General features: G+C 41.2%; 1 protein-coding gene across 2 annotated transcripts in view; it reads left to right on the top strand.

The window, feature by feature from the left end:
* The window catches only part of XPO4 (exportin 4), an 81,688-nt gene that overhangs the window by 18,681 nt on the left and 47,020 nt on the right, over positions 1 to 15,987 (top strand). For both annotated transcript variants that reach the window (XM_083805221.1, XM_083805222.1), the window contains exons 2-4: positions 3,716 to 3,821; positions 8,012 to 8,153; positions 8,411 to 8,549. In XM_083805221.1, coding sequence (XP_083661347.1) covers positions 3,716 to 3,821; positions 8,012 to 8,153; positions 8,411 to 8,549 — 387 coding nt within the window. The remainder of the gene's footprint in view (positions 1 to 3,715; positions 3,822 to 8,011; positions 8,154 to 8,410; positions 8,550 to 15,987) is intronic.

Genomic DNA, 15,987 nt, shown 5'->3' on the forward strand with positions numbered 1-15,987 from the left:
GAGATCTTCCAAGCACAGCAGGTAGGCTGGGGTATGTTTCCAACACTGTTGTGTCAGGCTCACTTAAGCCAGTGGTCTTGTAATGTGAAATTTGTGCACAGAATATGCATGTGCTGGGTTTTTCTTTAAAGCCTTAAATTAGCTGGACTTTAAAGTACTTTCAATTTACCAATAACTGATATTGAGTACCGTGAAGACAGAAGACTGTGAGCTTTAAGCTCCCTCTGGTGGCTGCACTTTATAGTCCAAAGCTTGCCTGTAGCACTTCTCTAATCACGACAGTTTTGAGAGTGTGAGTTCATAATATATAATTATTACTATTTTAATTAATATAGGAATATGATGTGCCTTATACCTTCCCAAAGTGCCACAGGTCTTCTGTAATCATACTTCAGAAAGCCAGAAGAGTTAAAGTAATGTGAAATAAGAGCTTTTTTCTAGTTACTGTAAGCATAAGGGACTAAAACAGCTTTAATTATTTCTTTTTTACAGTTGTGCAGCAATTTACTGCTGATCTTCCTAAAAGAGGTCTGTCCTTAAGTATTACAGAACACTGGAAACAGATAAACTTTGTATGAGAAACTCAAACTTTGTTAATGCAAAATTGACAACAAATAGCCCTGATTTGCTTTCCTTGCTCTAAGAATGTGCGTATGAATGACCCCAGATTTTGTCACTTGCACCCAAAGCATTTCTTCTGATGTTGCTGTAATTAGTGAGGTTTCCCAAGATTGCAGAGCTGATCTGCAAGATCAGTAGTGCTGAAAGGGCAGTGTCACTTTTTTGGGGTGGGCAGGCTAGGTAATATAAGGCATAGTGCAAGGAGGTGACGGGGCCATGTGGGTGAGAGCAAGAAAGGAAGTGAGACTTCTCCTTTTGGTGGCAGAGGGTTACTAGAAGTAAGTCACTTGTCTTTGGGAAGCTTCATTCTTACTTCTCATGAAACTTCATTGACCAAAGTTGTGTATTTCTTGAGCCTTCAGAGGATTCCCATGACGTTCAGAGGCCGTAGATTGAATGTACTCTAAATGGTAAATGGTGCTGGAAAAAAGCACCCTATGACACACATGTCCTGTGCTGTGCTGCCTTACGGTGAACCAGGCTGGAGGACTGATCCAGGTGCAAAAAATAAGCCTGCCTTTGGGATGCTTTTTCATGACCACTTCCTTGGTCTGGCCATCTGTGTGTTTGCACAAATGCTCACCCACACAAAGGGGAGAAGTGGGGGCTGTGTTTTGCATTTGGGTTTATATGCAACAGCACAGACTGAGGTGCGTGTCAGGCTGTGGCTGTGTTTTCATCCCTGGGCTCTTGATAACGTGCTCCAAATACTTACCTAGTGTTCAGCACAGCAGGGCCTGTGGCACTGAATGTAGTTGGAGCCTGCCCAGAGAAGCACTGCCGCTCTGACTGCAGAAACCACCTCGGATGGGGACAGCTCCTGGTGACGGCTGGATGCGATGTATGCAGCAGAGTTTGGGTTTTATCGTGCAAGCAGCACGTGCCTTAATTATGTGAGGCTTTTCTTTTTTAAGCAGAGCACGGGCTTGTGAAAGTACAGGGCATTTATTCTTCAGTGGGGAAAAAAAAATGATGTGTAAGAAGGGGCACAGCTGCTCATTAGGATCCACTTAATCAGATGATCAGCAGTCTGCTTTCCTTTGCTTCATTTGGTCAGATTATTGAGAAAATGATTGAGGAGCATCAGTTTTAATCTGTGGATTTACTAGCTCATGTTTGAATCTTCCATTTTCTGTGTTTTGTCAAGGATGAAATAATAAAATCAGATTGAATGTATTTACTGGAAAATATTAATCTTAAATTTAATACCCTGGTCTTTATGCTAAGGTGTTCATGCTTTTATTCCAGGAGCAGCAGGTACAGATCAAAAAATGCAGCTCATGTATGATCCTTGGGTTGCCGGGGATAAGACTCAGATGGGGAGTTTAGAAGTTCAGCTAAAGTTCAGTAACGTACTCTAACATCTCAACCTGGCTTTATACTTTTTATGCAAGGCCGTGCTCGTAGAGTCATTAAGGTTGGGAAAGACCTACAAGATCATCTGGTCCAACTGTCCCTGAACCGCCAATGTCACCCACTAAACCATGTCCCTGAGCACCACGTCCAACCTTTCCTTGAACACCCCCAGGGACGGTGACTCCACCACCTCCCTGGGCAACCCGTCCCAGTGCCTGACTGCTCTTTCTGAGAGGAAATGTCTCCTAATTTCCAGCCTAAACCTCCCCTGGTGCAACTTGAGGCCATTCCCTCTAGTCCTATCACTAATTATCGGCGAGAAGAGGCTGACCCCCAGCTCCCCACACTTCCCTTTCAGGTAGCTGCAGAGAGCAATAAGGTCTCCCCTGAGCCTCCTCTTCTCCAGAGTAAACACTCCCAGTTCCCTCAGCTGCTCCTCACAGGACTTGTGTTCCAGGCCCTTCACCAGCTTCGTAGCCCTTCTCTGGACACTCTCCAAGGCCTCGATGTCCTTCTTGTAGTGAGGGGCCCAAAGCTGAACACAGCACTCGAGGTGCGGCCTCACCAGAGCAGAGTACAGGGGGCCGATCACCTCCCTGGTCCTACTGGCTACACCATTTCTGATACAAGCCAGGATGCTGTTGGCCTTCTTGGCCACCTGGACTCACTGCCAGCTCATGGTGAGACGAGTATTGACCAACATCCCCAGATTCTTTCCATCAATGGAGCCTTAGTCTTTCTACCTGCGCGCGTTCCTTTCTTAAAGGTGTATCAGTTCAGGTTACACTGCCTTGTGATATCAGTTCCCTGTAAGAGTATTTTTTTGCTATGTACTTGTTGAGATAAATCCCAAATATCCAATGTTGGAGAATACTAATGGCAAAGGGGAAGAACAGCGTGGCTTTGTGAACAGCTGGTGTTGTCTGCAGGGTTGTTCTTACCTCGTGGGCTGGTGGGGGTCTCAGGATTGCTCAGTGTGGCAAGTCTGCTCTGCAGACTGTTAGCACTGTCATCGGTGCTCCATCCCACCTCATGGTAATCCAGGGTCCTGTGTGGTTTCGTGCTTTATTTGTAGGTGACTTTCACTTAGAGAAGCAATGTGGAGCTGGCTTCCAGCAGTAGTGGAGAAGCAGGAGTCATCTGGACAGCCAAGCTGCCCGTGATACAAGGCCACTGGGGGACCAGTGCGGCCATCCCCAAATGAGCTGACCTCCAGAATCTGAGCCCTTGCTCCATCTTTAAGATGTCAGCTTTAATGTTAAACACTAGAGGGTAGTATGTTACTGCCAATATGTGATTTTAAAGCGTATCCATAGTCAAGATTCTTAATCCCTCGACTTTATTAGACATTCAAGTCTTTTTTTAAAAAAAGAAAGAGCTAAAGAAAAAATAGAACTTTGTTTCTGTGACTGTTTGCATGTTGACAACATAACTGATGTGCAATGATATTTTTGGTTTGGGAAAAAAAGGATTGGGTTGACAATCTTCTAAAGCATCATTCAGAACATAAAGTTATTTGCTTTCTGCCTGATGTCTTAATGGTCACACTTATGAGCACACACAGTGGTATAGAAGAAGAAGCTGTGACCAAGAAAGAACAGGTAGTTTTACCAAGTGATACTTGCTTTTGATATTTAACAAGGCAAATATTTCTAAGTTCATGACATGGCTCATATATTTACAATTGGGTTGTAGTGTAACTGCTTTTTAGTACCTGAGTAACTCTTTTCTCTTTCAGGCACCACCTTCCATGGTCAATAATGAACAACGCCAACATGCCGAGCACATATTCTTATCGTTTCGGAAATCAAAATCACCATTTGCTGTTTGCAAGCATATTTTGGGTAAGTTTTAATAAATGCAGTTAAGCAGTTTCTCTAACTGGAACTATGTTCTTCTACGACTGGGAGTACGGACATTAGTTTTAATTTTGAGGAAGGGTGCTTTCTGTTTGCGTGGCATTTGTTTTTGTTTTTTCCCCCCCAGATTTCATGTTTCATATATTTGTTTCAGTATAATAGTTATACAATGACTGTGCTTGGAAGGGATCTCAGGCTGGCTCTATGCTGGAAGCCTGGTCAACATTACATTCAGAACAGATTGTTAGGAGCTTTGTCCAGTTAGGGGCTTTTGCCATGCGGAACAGAGAAAACTGAAGAATTTAGTGATTTTTTTTTATTTGTATTTTATTTTCTTTAAGGCTTGGACAAACGTCTCATTTAAAAGATTTGAAATACGTATTGTTTTTAAGTATTGAAAGTAGATTTACAAGCAAGTAAGAAATGATTTTAAAATGTAAGCAAAGTAATTCAGATCTTTGTATTAGTAATACACTGTGTTTAAGCAGTACCTAAAAAAATTGATTTAAAAGTTACTCTCCTGGAAGAGCTTGAATCTGGCATTGCTGTTGAAAGGGATAGTACTGCTTTCAACATTCAGTGCCAGGTCCTGTTCACATGTTGCATCCTGTGTGGTGGCCACATGGTAAGCTGAATAATGTATTGGCAAATAAACAGGATGGCTTTAAGCAGATCAAAAAACTGTTCCAGGTTCGCTTTGCAAATGTTTTTACCCAAATGTGAGAAATCATGGCACAAGAATAGGAGGGACCAGTTAGTAGTTGCAAGATGGCGTGGCTGCTTCTTTTGGCATTCGTTTTTGCTTAAAGTCTACTTGAAACTACAACTTAAATGTCTGCTGAGCTGCTAGATAGCATTAGCCAAAGATCAGTAATGGTAGAGGGTGAAGCCTCATGCTGCTCTAGGTTTTGTTTCTGGCAGCTCTGAAGTCAGTAAAGTATAACTTCATTTGGCAAAGTTATTAAACTGATGTAATAGATTAGCCTTTCCTCTATTACATGCTTATTGTAATACTGTCTAATCTGTGGAGTTTGCAGAACTCTCTGTAGCAGGATTGCTTGATACTTCCCATTATACTATCGGTTGATACATCTGCTGCTGCCAGCTCTTGTACTGGTGATGAACTTTTCCATGGCAGGAATCTATTTCAGGTTGAATGTCTTAGTTGCTGTTAACAGCACAGCTTTTTTCAAAAATTATTTGGAAAAATTTCTGTCCACCTAATAGAAGCAACAGAATATTGATTCCAGGTTTTGTGGGATTGTACGTGTGGGGGAAGGAAAGGGGTAGGTAGGTGTCATCTTTTATCAAAAATTCCTGGAAAACCTGGAAATGTGTGGAAAAGAACACATGCATCAGGGGGAAGCAACTTTCAATTTCAAAGATTTTGCCATGCGGAACAGAGAGATATTTAAGAATTTAGACATTTCTAATGGCTAAAATGATTATTTTCATACTTTATTCGTTCCACAGTGTTTTTTAAGTTATTTCAAAATTTTTTGGATTAGAGAAGTATAGTTCACGAATATTACGGTATTAATATTGCAGGCCTTCTTCTATGTTTTTAAATTATGTTTTAATATATATAGCAGGGTGTGGTTACTTTCCTACACCCACTTGCAAACCAAATTTTTTTCTACAAATGAGTTCAAGGTTTTAGGATATTACAGTAGTACTTTGTCTGGTCGTGAAGGCTGTAACGACACTGTTTGCTTTTAGTTAGGACAACTCACCCTTCCTCTCCTCCCCCCACTCCATTTTTTCCCCACCATTGATTTTTTAAAGAATTTTAAGTGGGCAAAAGAACATATGTAAGTAACCTTGCTTGCAGAACATTTAGATCTCTAAGTGATGTATTTGTCACTACTTAGAAGTAATGGAAATTTATGAAATATTCCTAGCAATATTGTCTGTTCTAAGGGGGGATATATCTCTGCATCTGGTTGACAAAGAAAGGAACACAGTTTAGCATTATTAATGAAAAATGTCTGCAGCGATAGTTCTATTTTTTTCTTCTCAAATATAACTGGTTGGAAGGAATGTGAACTTGGTTTTAATGCCTTTTGAATGTCTAGAAATAAAACATCTTTGAACTGCTCATTTGCTATCACCATTGTGAAACCAGCGAGTTTCCAGATAGGGCAGTGTTTTCCTTGCAGTGGCTTCTCCAGTAGGCAGTTGAGATGCCGAGAACAGAAAGAACCTGGAACAGAAAGATTTTTCCCCAGACTTCTTGCTTCTTGAGTAAGTGTTCGTACAGTGTGGACAGAAAGAACAGCTGATTGAAGGAATATGAGCAGGTAAGGATAGGTAGGAACCAGAAGGCAGATAGGGCTGGCTTTAAAAAAGAAACAGGAGAAAAGCGGTCAAGACAGAAACAGGAATGGAAGATAGAGAGCGATAATAACGTTGATGGTGTTCATGAAGAGTGTATGAGCCACACAGGGAGAGCAACTGAGATGATGAGCATAATGAAAAGGAGATGAGCCACCACTGCATGGTTTGTTTAGAAACCTATAGTTGAACCCACAAAGCATGAGGCTCTACGTTCTTCTGCTGTAAGCTTATAGCTGTTAAATGTACTGGCAAAGCTTGTCCTGTCTTTCTTTAGTAACTTCATGTAGAGGATAATGGTGCTTTGACTAGTTGTAAGCTTACACTGAGTGCTGGAGGTCTGTACTGTTAATGATTGCAGTTGTGCATCTGTGGTACTTGACGCAAAGAAGAAATTCCATCCTCTTTTATTTTTTTACTAGCATTCTCTTTTCGTATGGGCTTTGTACAGTTTGAAAAAACAGAGACCCAGAAATCAGAAAGTGTCAGAATTAAAATTCCTGTGCAGGAATAATTTGGCTCATCTTTATGTATGTGATGGACATGCACATTAATCTTTTAATTAAGTGGTTACTTAGTTTTTCAAATTAAGCTTAGTAGATTTAAAGGTGGTTTGTTTTTAATTTAAGCATGTTTACCTGGGTAGGGTTTAGATTTGAAGCCTGATTAAATTACTTAAAAACATTCTAGCAAATTGGATGCTATCTTTGTATAGAACCTGCATATAAAGGAACACATATTATAGACTTGTGTGTGTATATTCAGTGGAACAAAGTTTGTTTTGTAGTTGTTTAAAGACCACCATCCCATGACTGAGGCTTTCTTCAGCAAACACGTTTTTTCTGGTCCTGGCAGGTTGCACACCATAGCCCAAACTCCATTTCTGGCTCTGGAATTTTATTTCACCTTTCATATTTTACGTTTTTGCCACCTTGTGGCTATGCTTTTTCTGAATGCTTTTTCTGTTTTCTACAGACTCAAACTGTTTTGAAACCGTCTAGTTAAATACTACCTCCTATTTCTAAGTTAAAAATTTTAAAAGCAAAGGATCAAAAAAATGCCCCCAAACCAAAACAAACAGGAAAAACCAACAAAGAAACCCCAACAAAACAGCCCTGTAGCTTTATATCATCATGTTATGAATTACATTCAAATTCTGGGGCTTCTCTTTAAATTGTAGTATAAACAGTCACCATTTTCCATAACATCTTTTTCTAGTTTCTTTAGCCTGCGTATGTACAAAGTAATCAGATATTCAAATAATAAGGGCTAATGATTTCTAAACTTCAGTAAGTTGTTATATTTTGACTACCTCAAGATAAACATGCAAGCTTAAACTTAGTGTAGAAAACCTTAAATACACCAGCCAGTAAAACTTTTGCTTTGGTAATTAAGCACAAATGCTACCTTTAGGTGTGAGTTACTTCTTATTGCCATCCATAAAATGCATGTAATTCTATGTACCGTTGCTTCCAAAGGCAAGCACTCGAATGATAGAGGACTCTTCGTTGTGGCATAGCTGACAATTTAATCATATTTTAATGTACTGTGACTAAATCTGTCATCTATATTTTTTGTTCCACAGTTGTGTTAGTGGTCTTGTTCTTGATCTTGGGCCCCGTCTCCTGGTATAGCCAGCTTTTCTTCCCCCAAGTCTCTTACTCAATTGGGTTACTGATTATTTTTTTCCTCTTTTGAAGTATACATTCTTTGTTTTCATAGTAACAAAATTATATTTAATAATTATTTAATAGTAAAGTCCATTATTTTTTGTTAGAAATATGTAAAAGGTAAATACGTCTGTCTTTCGATACTCAAACTGCGTTTGTTTTTCCCCACAGAAACTAGTAAAGTGGATTATGTTCTTTTTCAAGCTGCTACAGCGATAATGGAAGCAGTTGTAAGAGAATGGATTCTGTTGGAAAAAACTAGCATCGAATCATTGCGAACATTCCTTCTAACTTATGTCTTACAAAGGCCTAAGTAAGTATAAGGAAAAATGCTGCTGAACGTGTAGAACTCTGCATAGCCTTGTTATCTTTGTGTTTCCAAGGATAGTGGTCAAGACCAATAAAACAGTAATTTTTCTTCCAATTTCTTAACACTTAGTTGACTTTCATAGAGTTGTCAGCTTGCCTTGATGTATTCATACACAAGGTTTGAAAAAGAATTACATTTAAAACTTTGAGCATTGATTTCCAAAATTGTTTTCAAATCTATTTTTGCAATGTTGTTTACAGCCTTCAAAAGTACGTTCGGGAGCAGATTCTATTAGCAGTAGCGGTGATAGTGAAACGGGGATCATTAGACAAGTCTATCGACTGCAAAAGCATTTTTCACGAAGTCAGCCAGTTGATCAGCAGCGGTAACCCCACTGTGGTAAGTTTCTGTCCCTCTCCTCCCCCTTCAAAACTTAAGCAATCTATATCAGTATAGAAGTTGTGTACTTAGTGATTATAAAATCTACTTTTCTTATATAAAAATGAGAATTAGTAATAGCTATTCAATTTGTTTGATAACCATTAGAATTGGATAGAGCTAGTTGATAGCTATTCAAGCAATCATTTACTAAATCTGAGATTTCTGAATAAAAATGTCTTGGGACTAATAATAGTATGTGCAATTCTTTGGTAGACACTATACCATGTTTTTTAGGGACTAGGCTTCTCTGAATAGCCACTTTACCTGCCATTAATATGATAGGTTTTTTTTGTTGTTGTTTGTTTCAGTGGGTTTCTTTAACAGCTTGATCTGAAATGGATTTTCCATTAGCTGGCAGGTTCGTGGCACTGTCCTGTTTCCATCTGTGCAGTGCTGCACCCTCCTGTGGCTCAGCTGTCGCAATAGGCTACCAGGAGGCGGGTAGGTGGAGAGAAAGGGGCGTGAGGAAGGAAAACAGGGAATGGAAATACAAAACTTATTCTAGATTTAATGTCATACTACTGGGGTAAGTGTTACCTTCCACACTGAGCTCAAAGTGGAAACAAGGTGTCCAATATCTATCTGTGCATTTAGTGAAATTCCGTTTGCTATGCCAGGAGATATGTTTAGAATAGGTCATAATAGAGGCATGTAACTAGAGATTAAAGAGGTGATTTTTCTTCTACCAATTGCAAATCAAAGATTATGTAGATCTGTGCTGAAATCTTTAACTGAAGCTTTTCTCAGAAAAGTCAGACCTTGAAGGAGTTGACTCTTGTGCGTTTGGAGCAGCAGTTACGCTAGTTGTGAGCAGCAAATGTTTAACTCTGAAAAATTTGATCAAAGTGTACTACAAGTAATGCAGCTCATGTCATGGTCCTAAAAATAGTGTGTCACCTCTGAGCACAGCCGATATCCCTCCAGGGTATGGAAATTTCTGTTACGTTTTTAAACCTGACTTTCGCTGTTACTTACCTTAATGAGAACATTTCAGCCTTTTGATTGTGTATAATTTGGATAGAAATGGGCATTTGTTTAGAAGAACAATGCTTAGTTCGTGCTTTCTTCCAGGGAACGTAGTTTTATTTTTTAAATGGAGTTACAGTGGAGGATTTCAAAAGCTTTTTGCGTGCCTCTGTGTGTGCTTATGTAGCTTATATGATCTTTCCAAAAGATACAAGTAGGGAGTAAATCAAAACTTTGGATGTTCACAGAGAAGTCGTCTCTGAGTTAACTTGCACAGTGCTGCTTCTGGAGTTGTATTCTGTGTATGCATTAATGTACAGGCACGCTGCGCTGAGCACAGCATGCAGCACGCTGAGACTGCCAGCTGGAAGTATATTGCCACAGGCTCGCCGCAGAGCGCAGGGGGCATCACAGTTGAGCTCCAGCTGGGGGAAGGGGCAGGATTTTACTCTCCTCTTCTCCAAGTGCCACTTGCTGCCACCGTACGGAGACGAAGCTTCCCCTTACCCACCCCTTTCACAAACAACAATTTCTCCATAGTTTTTCCGAAGTATTTGTGCTCAAGTTTTAGGAAGGATATTAAAAATGTCTCGATTATAGAATATCTTCTCTTACAGTATGCTAGAAAAAATGACACGTGATGCTGTTGGAACACGTTTTCCATAAAGCACAGTACGTTTTGACAGGCTGGTAGTAAACACGTGCTCCCATGTACTTCAGGGGGCTTTATGTTGTAAAATACTATATTTTGTATAGTAATAAAGATTTGTTCTTACAAATGGTTTTGTCTTCCGAGACTTCGCTGCAAGAGAATCCCTAGTGCTGGCACAGTTTCAGGTGACCCAAGACTTGGTGTGTTTAAGACACAATAAGAAGCAGTAATAATATTGTGTGGTTTAGCCCAGTACCTATTACAGCTAAACTCTGAGTTCAGGGTATGCCTTTGTATAAAGATGTAATAAATTTAAAAGGTAATAAATTACATGTCCACTTAACTTTTCAAATATGGGTGGGTGTTTTTATCAGCATCCCTGTGGTGTTTTGCTATGCCCCTTAGGCTCTGTGTGGAGCTGCAGTGGTGCGGTTGTGTTGGTGTGACATGGAGTCTGCAGTAAGAGTGCTTCAGGATATGGTATGAAGCTGAGGTGGTGGTACTGCTTTCAAGGTCCAGGGTACACTGTTGGGCCAGTGATTTGGAGATGTACCACCATGGACATTTCTGCACTCTACTGGATATGTTTATATTGTTTATTGACAAAAATAGGCCACCACCCCAGTCAGGGAGGCAGATAGGACGGGGTATTGGTGTTGGGAGAGATCAGTGGATGTTTTGCAGCCTTCAGTACCTCCCTTTGTCTTGTTTTTTTTCAACTTCTTTTAATCATGTCCTTGCTGTGATGTGCTGTGCGCTTTTGCCTCCAGCGTTATACTCTCAAGTTTCTGGAGCCTGTCACACCTTTGTGACTCCCAGTTCTCTCTCTGGCCTCCTCACCCATTTCTGCATCCTTCCCAGACTTCTGCTCCCCACTTTCTTCTGATCTACTGCCCACTTATTTGCATCTTCCCCCCTGAGGTTCAGTCCAGCAGCTGCAGAAATAACGTGGGGTCAGCAGCAGGTCATTTTGTGCTAGGAAGTGATCAAAGCTTTCAGGTATGGCTCTTAGCCATTGACGGTGGCTTTCTACAGGTGACCCTACAGCTGAATCAGTCTTGTTGGGGTAACAAGGAAAGACTGGATGGGAAACTATTGAAAAAAGAGGATGTGTTTTGTCTCTACAGCAGGGAAGAGAAAACACTTTTCGGTCTATTCAGAAAAGGAACGTAAAGAACTTGGGGCTAAATGTGAAGGAAAGGGGTGGCTTAAGCTGAAGACGTGGTTACTTAACTTACATAGCAGTTGGGAACTGAGAGAGTCCTTTTTTAAAAAAGCAAAGTGGTCTCTTGCCTGCTTCCTGCTTGTTTTCTCATCTGTGTGGGCTGTGAAGCTACCTGCTCCTTCTTTATTTTATAAGCATGAAGTAGGTACTTAATCTTTTCTACTCCCTGCAAATATCTGTCCGGTTCCTGTCAGACACCTGTACTAGTTCCATAACCTTTGGGGACTTTTCAGTAGCATGTTGACAGGGTCAAGTCCTGAATGTAGGTGTAAAGACAGCAGTGAATGCAGATTCTACTGTCATCTGTGTTTGGGTCCTTTTTCTTCCCAAGTATTGGTTAAAAATATCTTCAGAAATCGATGTGTTTTCAGGATGGAACTTGAAGGCACGTTGAATAATGTCGCAAACTGATGTGTGAGCAAGACTGTTGAGAATGAAAAACTGAAAGAGATCAGAAGGAACAGAAGGAGAGGAACAGTGATGAGAGGAAGAAAGTGGGCAGGAGATTAAAAAGCTGGCTTTAGTATCCAGTAATCTGTTAACAGTGGAACGCTATGTACTTGTTAAGAAAATAACAGGGTGTTAAGGAGAGGCAATACTACAGGGATAGGAAGGATGTGTGGTTAGAGCCAGGGTTTGGACCTGGAGCATTGGCTCCTGCTGTTGTTTCTCCACAGTACAGACCTTTATGGGTCCTATGGAAGAGACCTCTGTCTGAGAAGGGAAAGCGGAGTACAGAGGATCTGTCTGCCTGCTAATTTATAAACAACTTTAGGTAGTAAACCTCTGGGGCGGTGAGTATTAGCTTTGGAGTTTCTATTTCTGTTCTTTCTTGGCTCTTCCTAGAGCATCCACACAAGCAACCCTGCTCAAGGACAGGCTGTAAGCTCCCTCCAATAGCAATTTCAACATCTCTTTTCAAAGTCTTCATCTCTGGGGGACAGAGTTTCTGGCAGTAGGCACAGTGTCACGAGCCAATCTGAAAATGCTAAATACATGTTTTCTGTCACTGATTTTGACGAACTGTGTGGGCCAAGTTCTTCTCAACTATAAATACCTTCAGTTTCTTGGCCTTTTCTATTTGTGTTAGAATATTGTGCTTTTGCATAGCTGAAGGATTGATTTAGTTTGTTCTTCATTCCTGCCAGAAGGACAGGAATCCTGGCAGCTAAGGTAATCAATTCCCAGGAGCAGGAACCAGTCTGCATGCAAACACAATCAGATGGACTTTGTCTGCACTAGGATGTGGATTCTTCCAGAACACGGGTAGGCGGATGCAGACATGGTCCAACAGCTGCAGACCTGACACAGGACTGGGAAGCCTCAGAAGCAGTGTTTTTTGGATCTACAAAGCATACAGTAGGATGAATCCTACTATATAGTTCCATATCTGAACCCTTATGTTTTCTGTATATGAAAAAGTTGTCAAGACTTGCTGGAAGAACTCTGCGGTCCTAACAGTTGCTTCTATCTTAAAATTTACAAATATGTTAGTCTGTTTCCTGATATTCGAAGTTGGGCTAGAGAAGAGATGGAGATGTTCCAGGTTACCAAAAACTGCATGGGAATGTGATGTGGATCTCATGTGAAGAATGGGAAATGTGAACAATCAGAACTCTGGACATTTATCTTCATTGAAGTATATGGCTTTCCCTTCGAGGCTCAGAAAGTTGGAGTCATTCAGCCTAGAGAAGAGAAGGTTCTGGGGAGGCCTTATAGTGGCCTTCTAGTATATGAAGGGGGCCTACAAAGAAGATTTAGAGGAAAGGTTGGACATGGTTTAGTGGGTGATACTGGTGGTAGGGGGATGTTTGGACCAGATGATCTTGGAGGTCTTTTCCAGCCTTAATGATTCTGTGATTCTGTGACTTTTTGTCAGGGAGCGGAGTGATAGGACAAGGAGTAACAGTTTTAATCTAAAAAAAGGTAGGTTTAGATTAGATAGAAGGAAGAAGTTCTTAACCAGGAGGGTGGTGAGGCCCTGGCACAGGCTGCCCAGAGAAGCTGTGGATGCCCCATCCCTGGAGATGTTCAAGGCCAGGCTGGATGGGGCTTTGGGCAACCTGGTCTGGTGGGAGGTGTCCCTGCCCATGGCAGGGGGTTGGAATTAGATGGTCTTTAAGGTCCCTTCCAGCCCAAACATTCTGTGGTTCTGTGCAACTAATCTGTCAATAATAATGGATGACTAGATGACTAGTTACGTTAATGTAGCATTTATGGGCCGTATTTCTGTTCTTTAAGAGGAATTTTACTCTGATCCCTGTCTAGCTGTTGCTGTCTAATGTGGTAGGGTAAGAGTTGGAGAGGCTCTCTCGACTTTTACATTTTGAGAATTTTGACAAAACCTTTTATGTTATTTCCCCCTCACACACATGCCTTGTCTCTACCCTCAGCTATATGTTCTGGTCCAAAAAAATGACTACCTTTTCCTGTGCACCTTACTGCCCTTGAAACATACTGAGTTTAAAAAACAGATGGTAAATGAGGATATTTAAGCTGTTTCCTTCATTTTCACAAGTGGCCTATAAAGGCCTAAGCTCGGGTGTTAAAAATAGTTTGGGGAATTCTAGGGATCCAAAACCTACTCCAAGTGCAAGGTTGAAACTGCAAAAGAAGTTTAAAATACAAGTATTTTTCAATGTTTGTATTAACCAGGGTGCTTTTTAAAGCTTTCAGATTTCTGTTTTGAAAGAAAGCCTATTTTGTCAGAGATAAAATACAGTACTCCAGCTTAGTTGCTTAATAACTTGAATATTACAAATTCACAGCTCCCAGTATTATCATTTACAAATAGGGCTACGGTTTCAAAGACAGGGTTGGAAAGTGAGGAGCCATGATCCAGAGGAGAGCTGCGTGCTCCCTGTTCTGTGTATGGTTTCCAAGGCTCTATTTCCTCAATTTGGCCATCTCATGAGATGTGCAGATGTGGAGGCCCTTGGATGTAGATTCAGTGGTAACGAAGAAACAATACCTTTCCATGTGTTTTAACTATATATTTATTTCTTTTAGTACTGTGGTGACATGCAAATAAGCAGGCTTCAGGAGAAGAGCCTCTTTAAGAAGCTTATTGACCCTGTCTGCTTGGCCTTTATTGCCTCTCAGGGGTACTACCTTTCTGAAGACATACATAGGCAGACAGTTTATTACTGAATGTAAAAACAACCAGGTTTCTCCCTCCTAGCCCTTTTTCTTTTTTTAAAAAGCAGATCTGCTCTGGAGCACAGCCATGTAGCACAGGTCATTTGGCACATCTTGACAGTATGGCAGGCACAGGGGGCCAAGGCCAGGAATGAGTACTGGGAAAAGTAGAGAGAGAACGGACTCCTGCCTGCCAAAGAGCACTTGCCAGGAGCATGACTTGCCAAAACTAAATATACATCATCCTCTAATTCTAACGCTGGGTTATACTGATGGCAAGCCGCATGGTTACTCTTACTATTTGATATTTTGAATTTAATTGAGGGTCTTGGATTTGTTCATGCAACTACCGTAGGAGAGAAGATCCAGCTGGTGCTTTTCAGACAAGAACCTGGAGGAAGGATATGTTACCTCTAGATAAATGGCTTTCAGACCTTCACTTTTTTTTTTACAAGGTTACTTTTTTCCCACCTCCTGGTTTCTGCTTCAAATCGTCTGTCTCCAGAAAGGACATTTTGCACCCCAAGCTTGAGCAAACTCAGCCTGGACCGACCTCTTCAGCAATCATTAGGAGCTGCTACTTTCCTTCTCCCTTTGGCCAAAGTGCTCATATTTCACATGCCACAAGATCATCTTCCTGTGGCCCCCAGTGATTTGCAGGGGAATTGGTTTCCTCTTTCTCGGCTTAGTTTTGGGGGTTGCCTTGCATGGTTAGTCCAGGTTTCCCCCAAGAAGCAGAAGCGTGGTCTCACTGCCTGTGCTGCTGTAGGCACGGCACGTTAACCCAGAGCCGCTCATCTGTCGTGGTGGAGAAGGAGTGGGGAGGAAAGGAGTGCTCTGCCCAGCCAGTCTGTTACTGCTGACAGCACAAATCTGCAGCTGTGGGTCCTATTCCTATCGTCCAGTCCCTGCTCCACAGCTTCTTTTTCCACCAGTTGGCTCATTTGGGAAGGATAAAATAGGTGAAGCCCAGTGGGTTCTTCTGGTGCTTGCCTATATTCAGAATATATTCCATTGGTTTGCTGTTTGTTTGGGAGCTACTACTTCAGCTCTTCTTCAGCTCCTAGTGTGTCGGTTGTTGGCTTTTTTTTTTTTTTTTTAATTTCCCTGTTGCAGTCCTGTTACGTGTTGAAAATCTGGAGTGTCCCCAGTTACTCTGTGCACATAATGGTATTTCTTTTGGTCTTGTCGCCATCCTGTTAACTGTTACCTTTGCATTTGGAGATGCAGCTTATGTTTTGGGGATTTATATTCTCTGAAAATGTTAGGATATACAGCTGCGCTTGTTCAGGGAAGTTAGGGAAGAAGCCTATTACCTCCTTTATAAAGGAAACCTTGCTTTAAACAATTTCTTTGGTAAAACTGCTTTTGATGTATTCTCACCACAGAATTCTATCACCTACAAACAGCACAGC

Source organism: Anser anser, assembly GCF_964211835.1.
Source record: "Anser anser genome assembly, chromosome: 1".
Taxonomy (NCBI): domain Eukaryota; kingdom Metazoa; phylum Chordata; class Aves; order Anseriformes; family Anatidae; genus Anser; species Anser anser.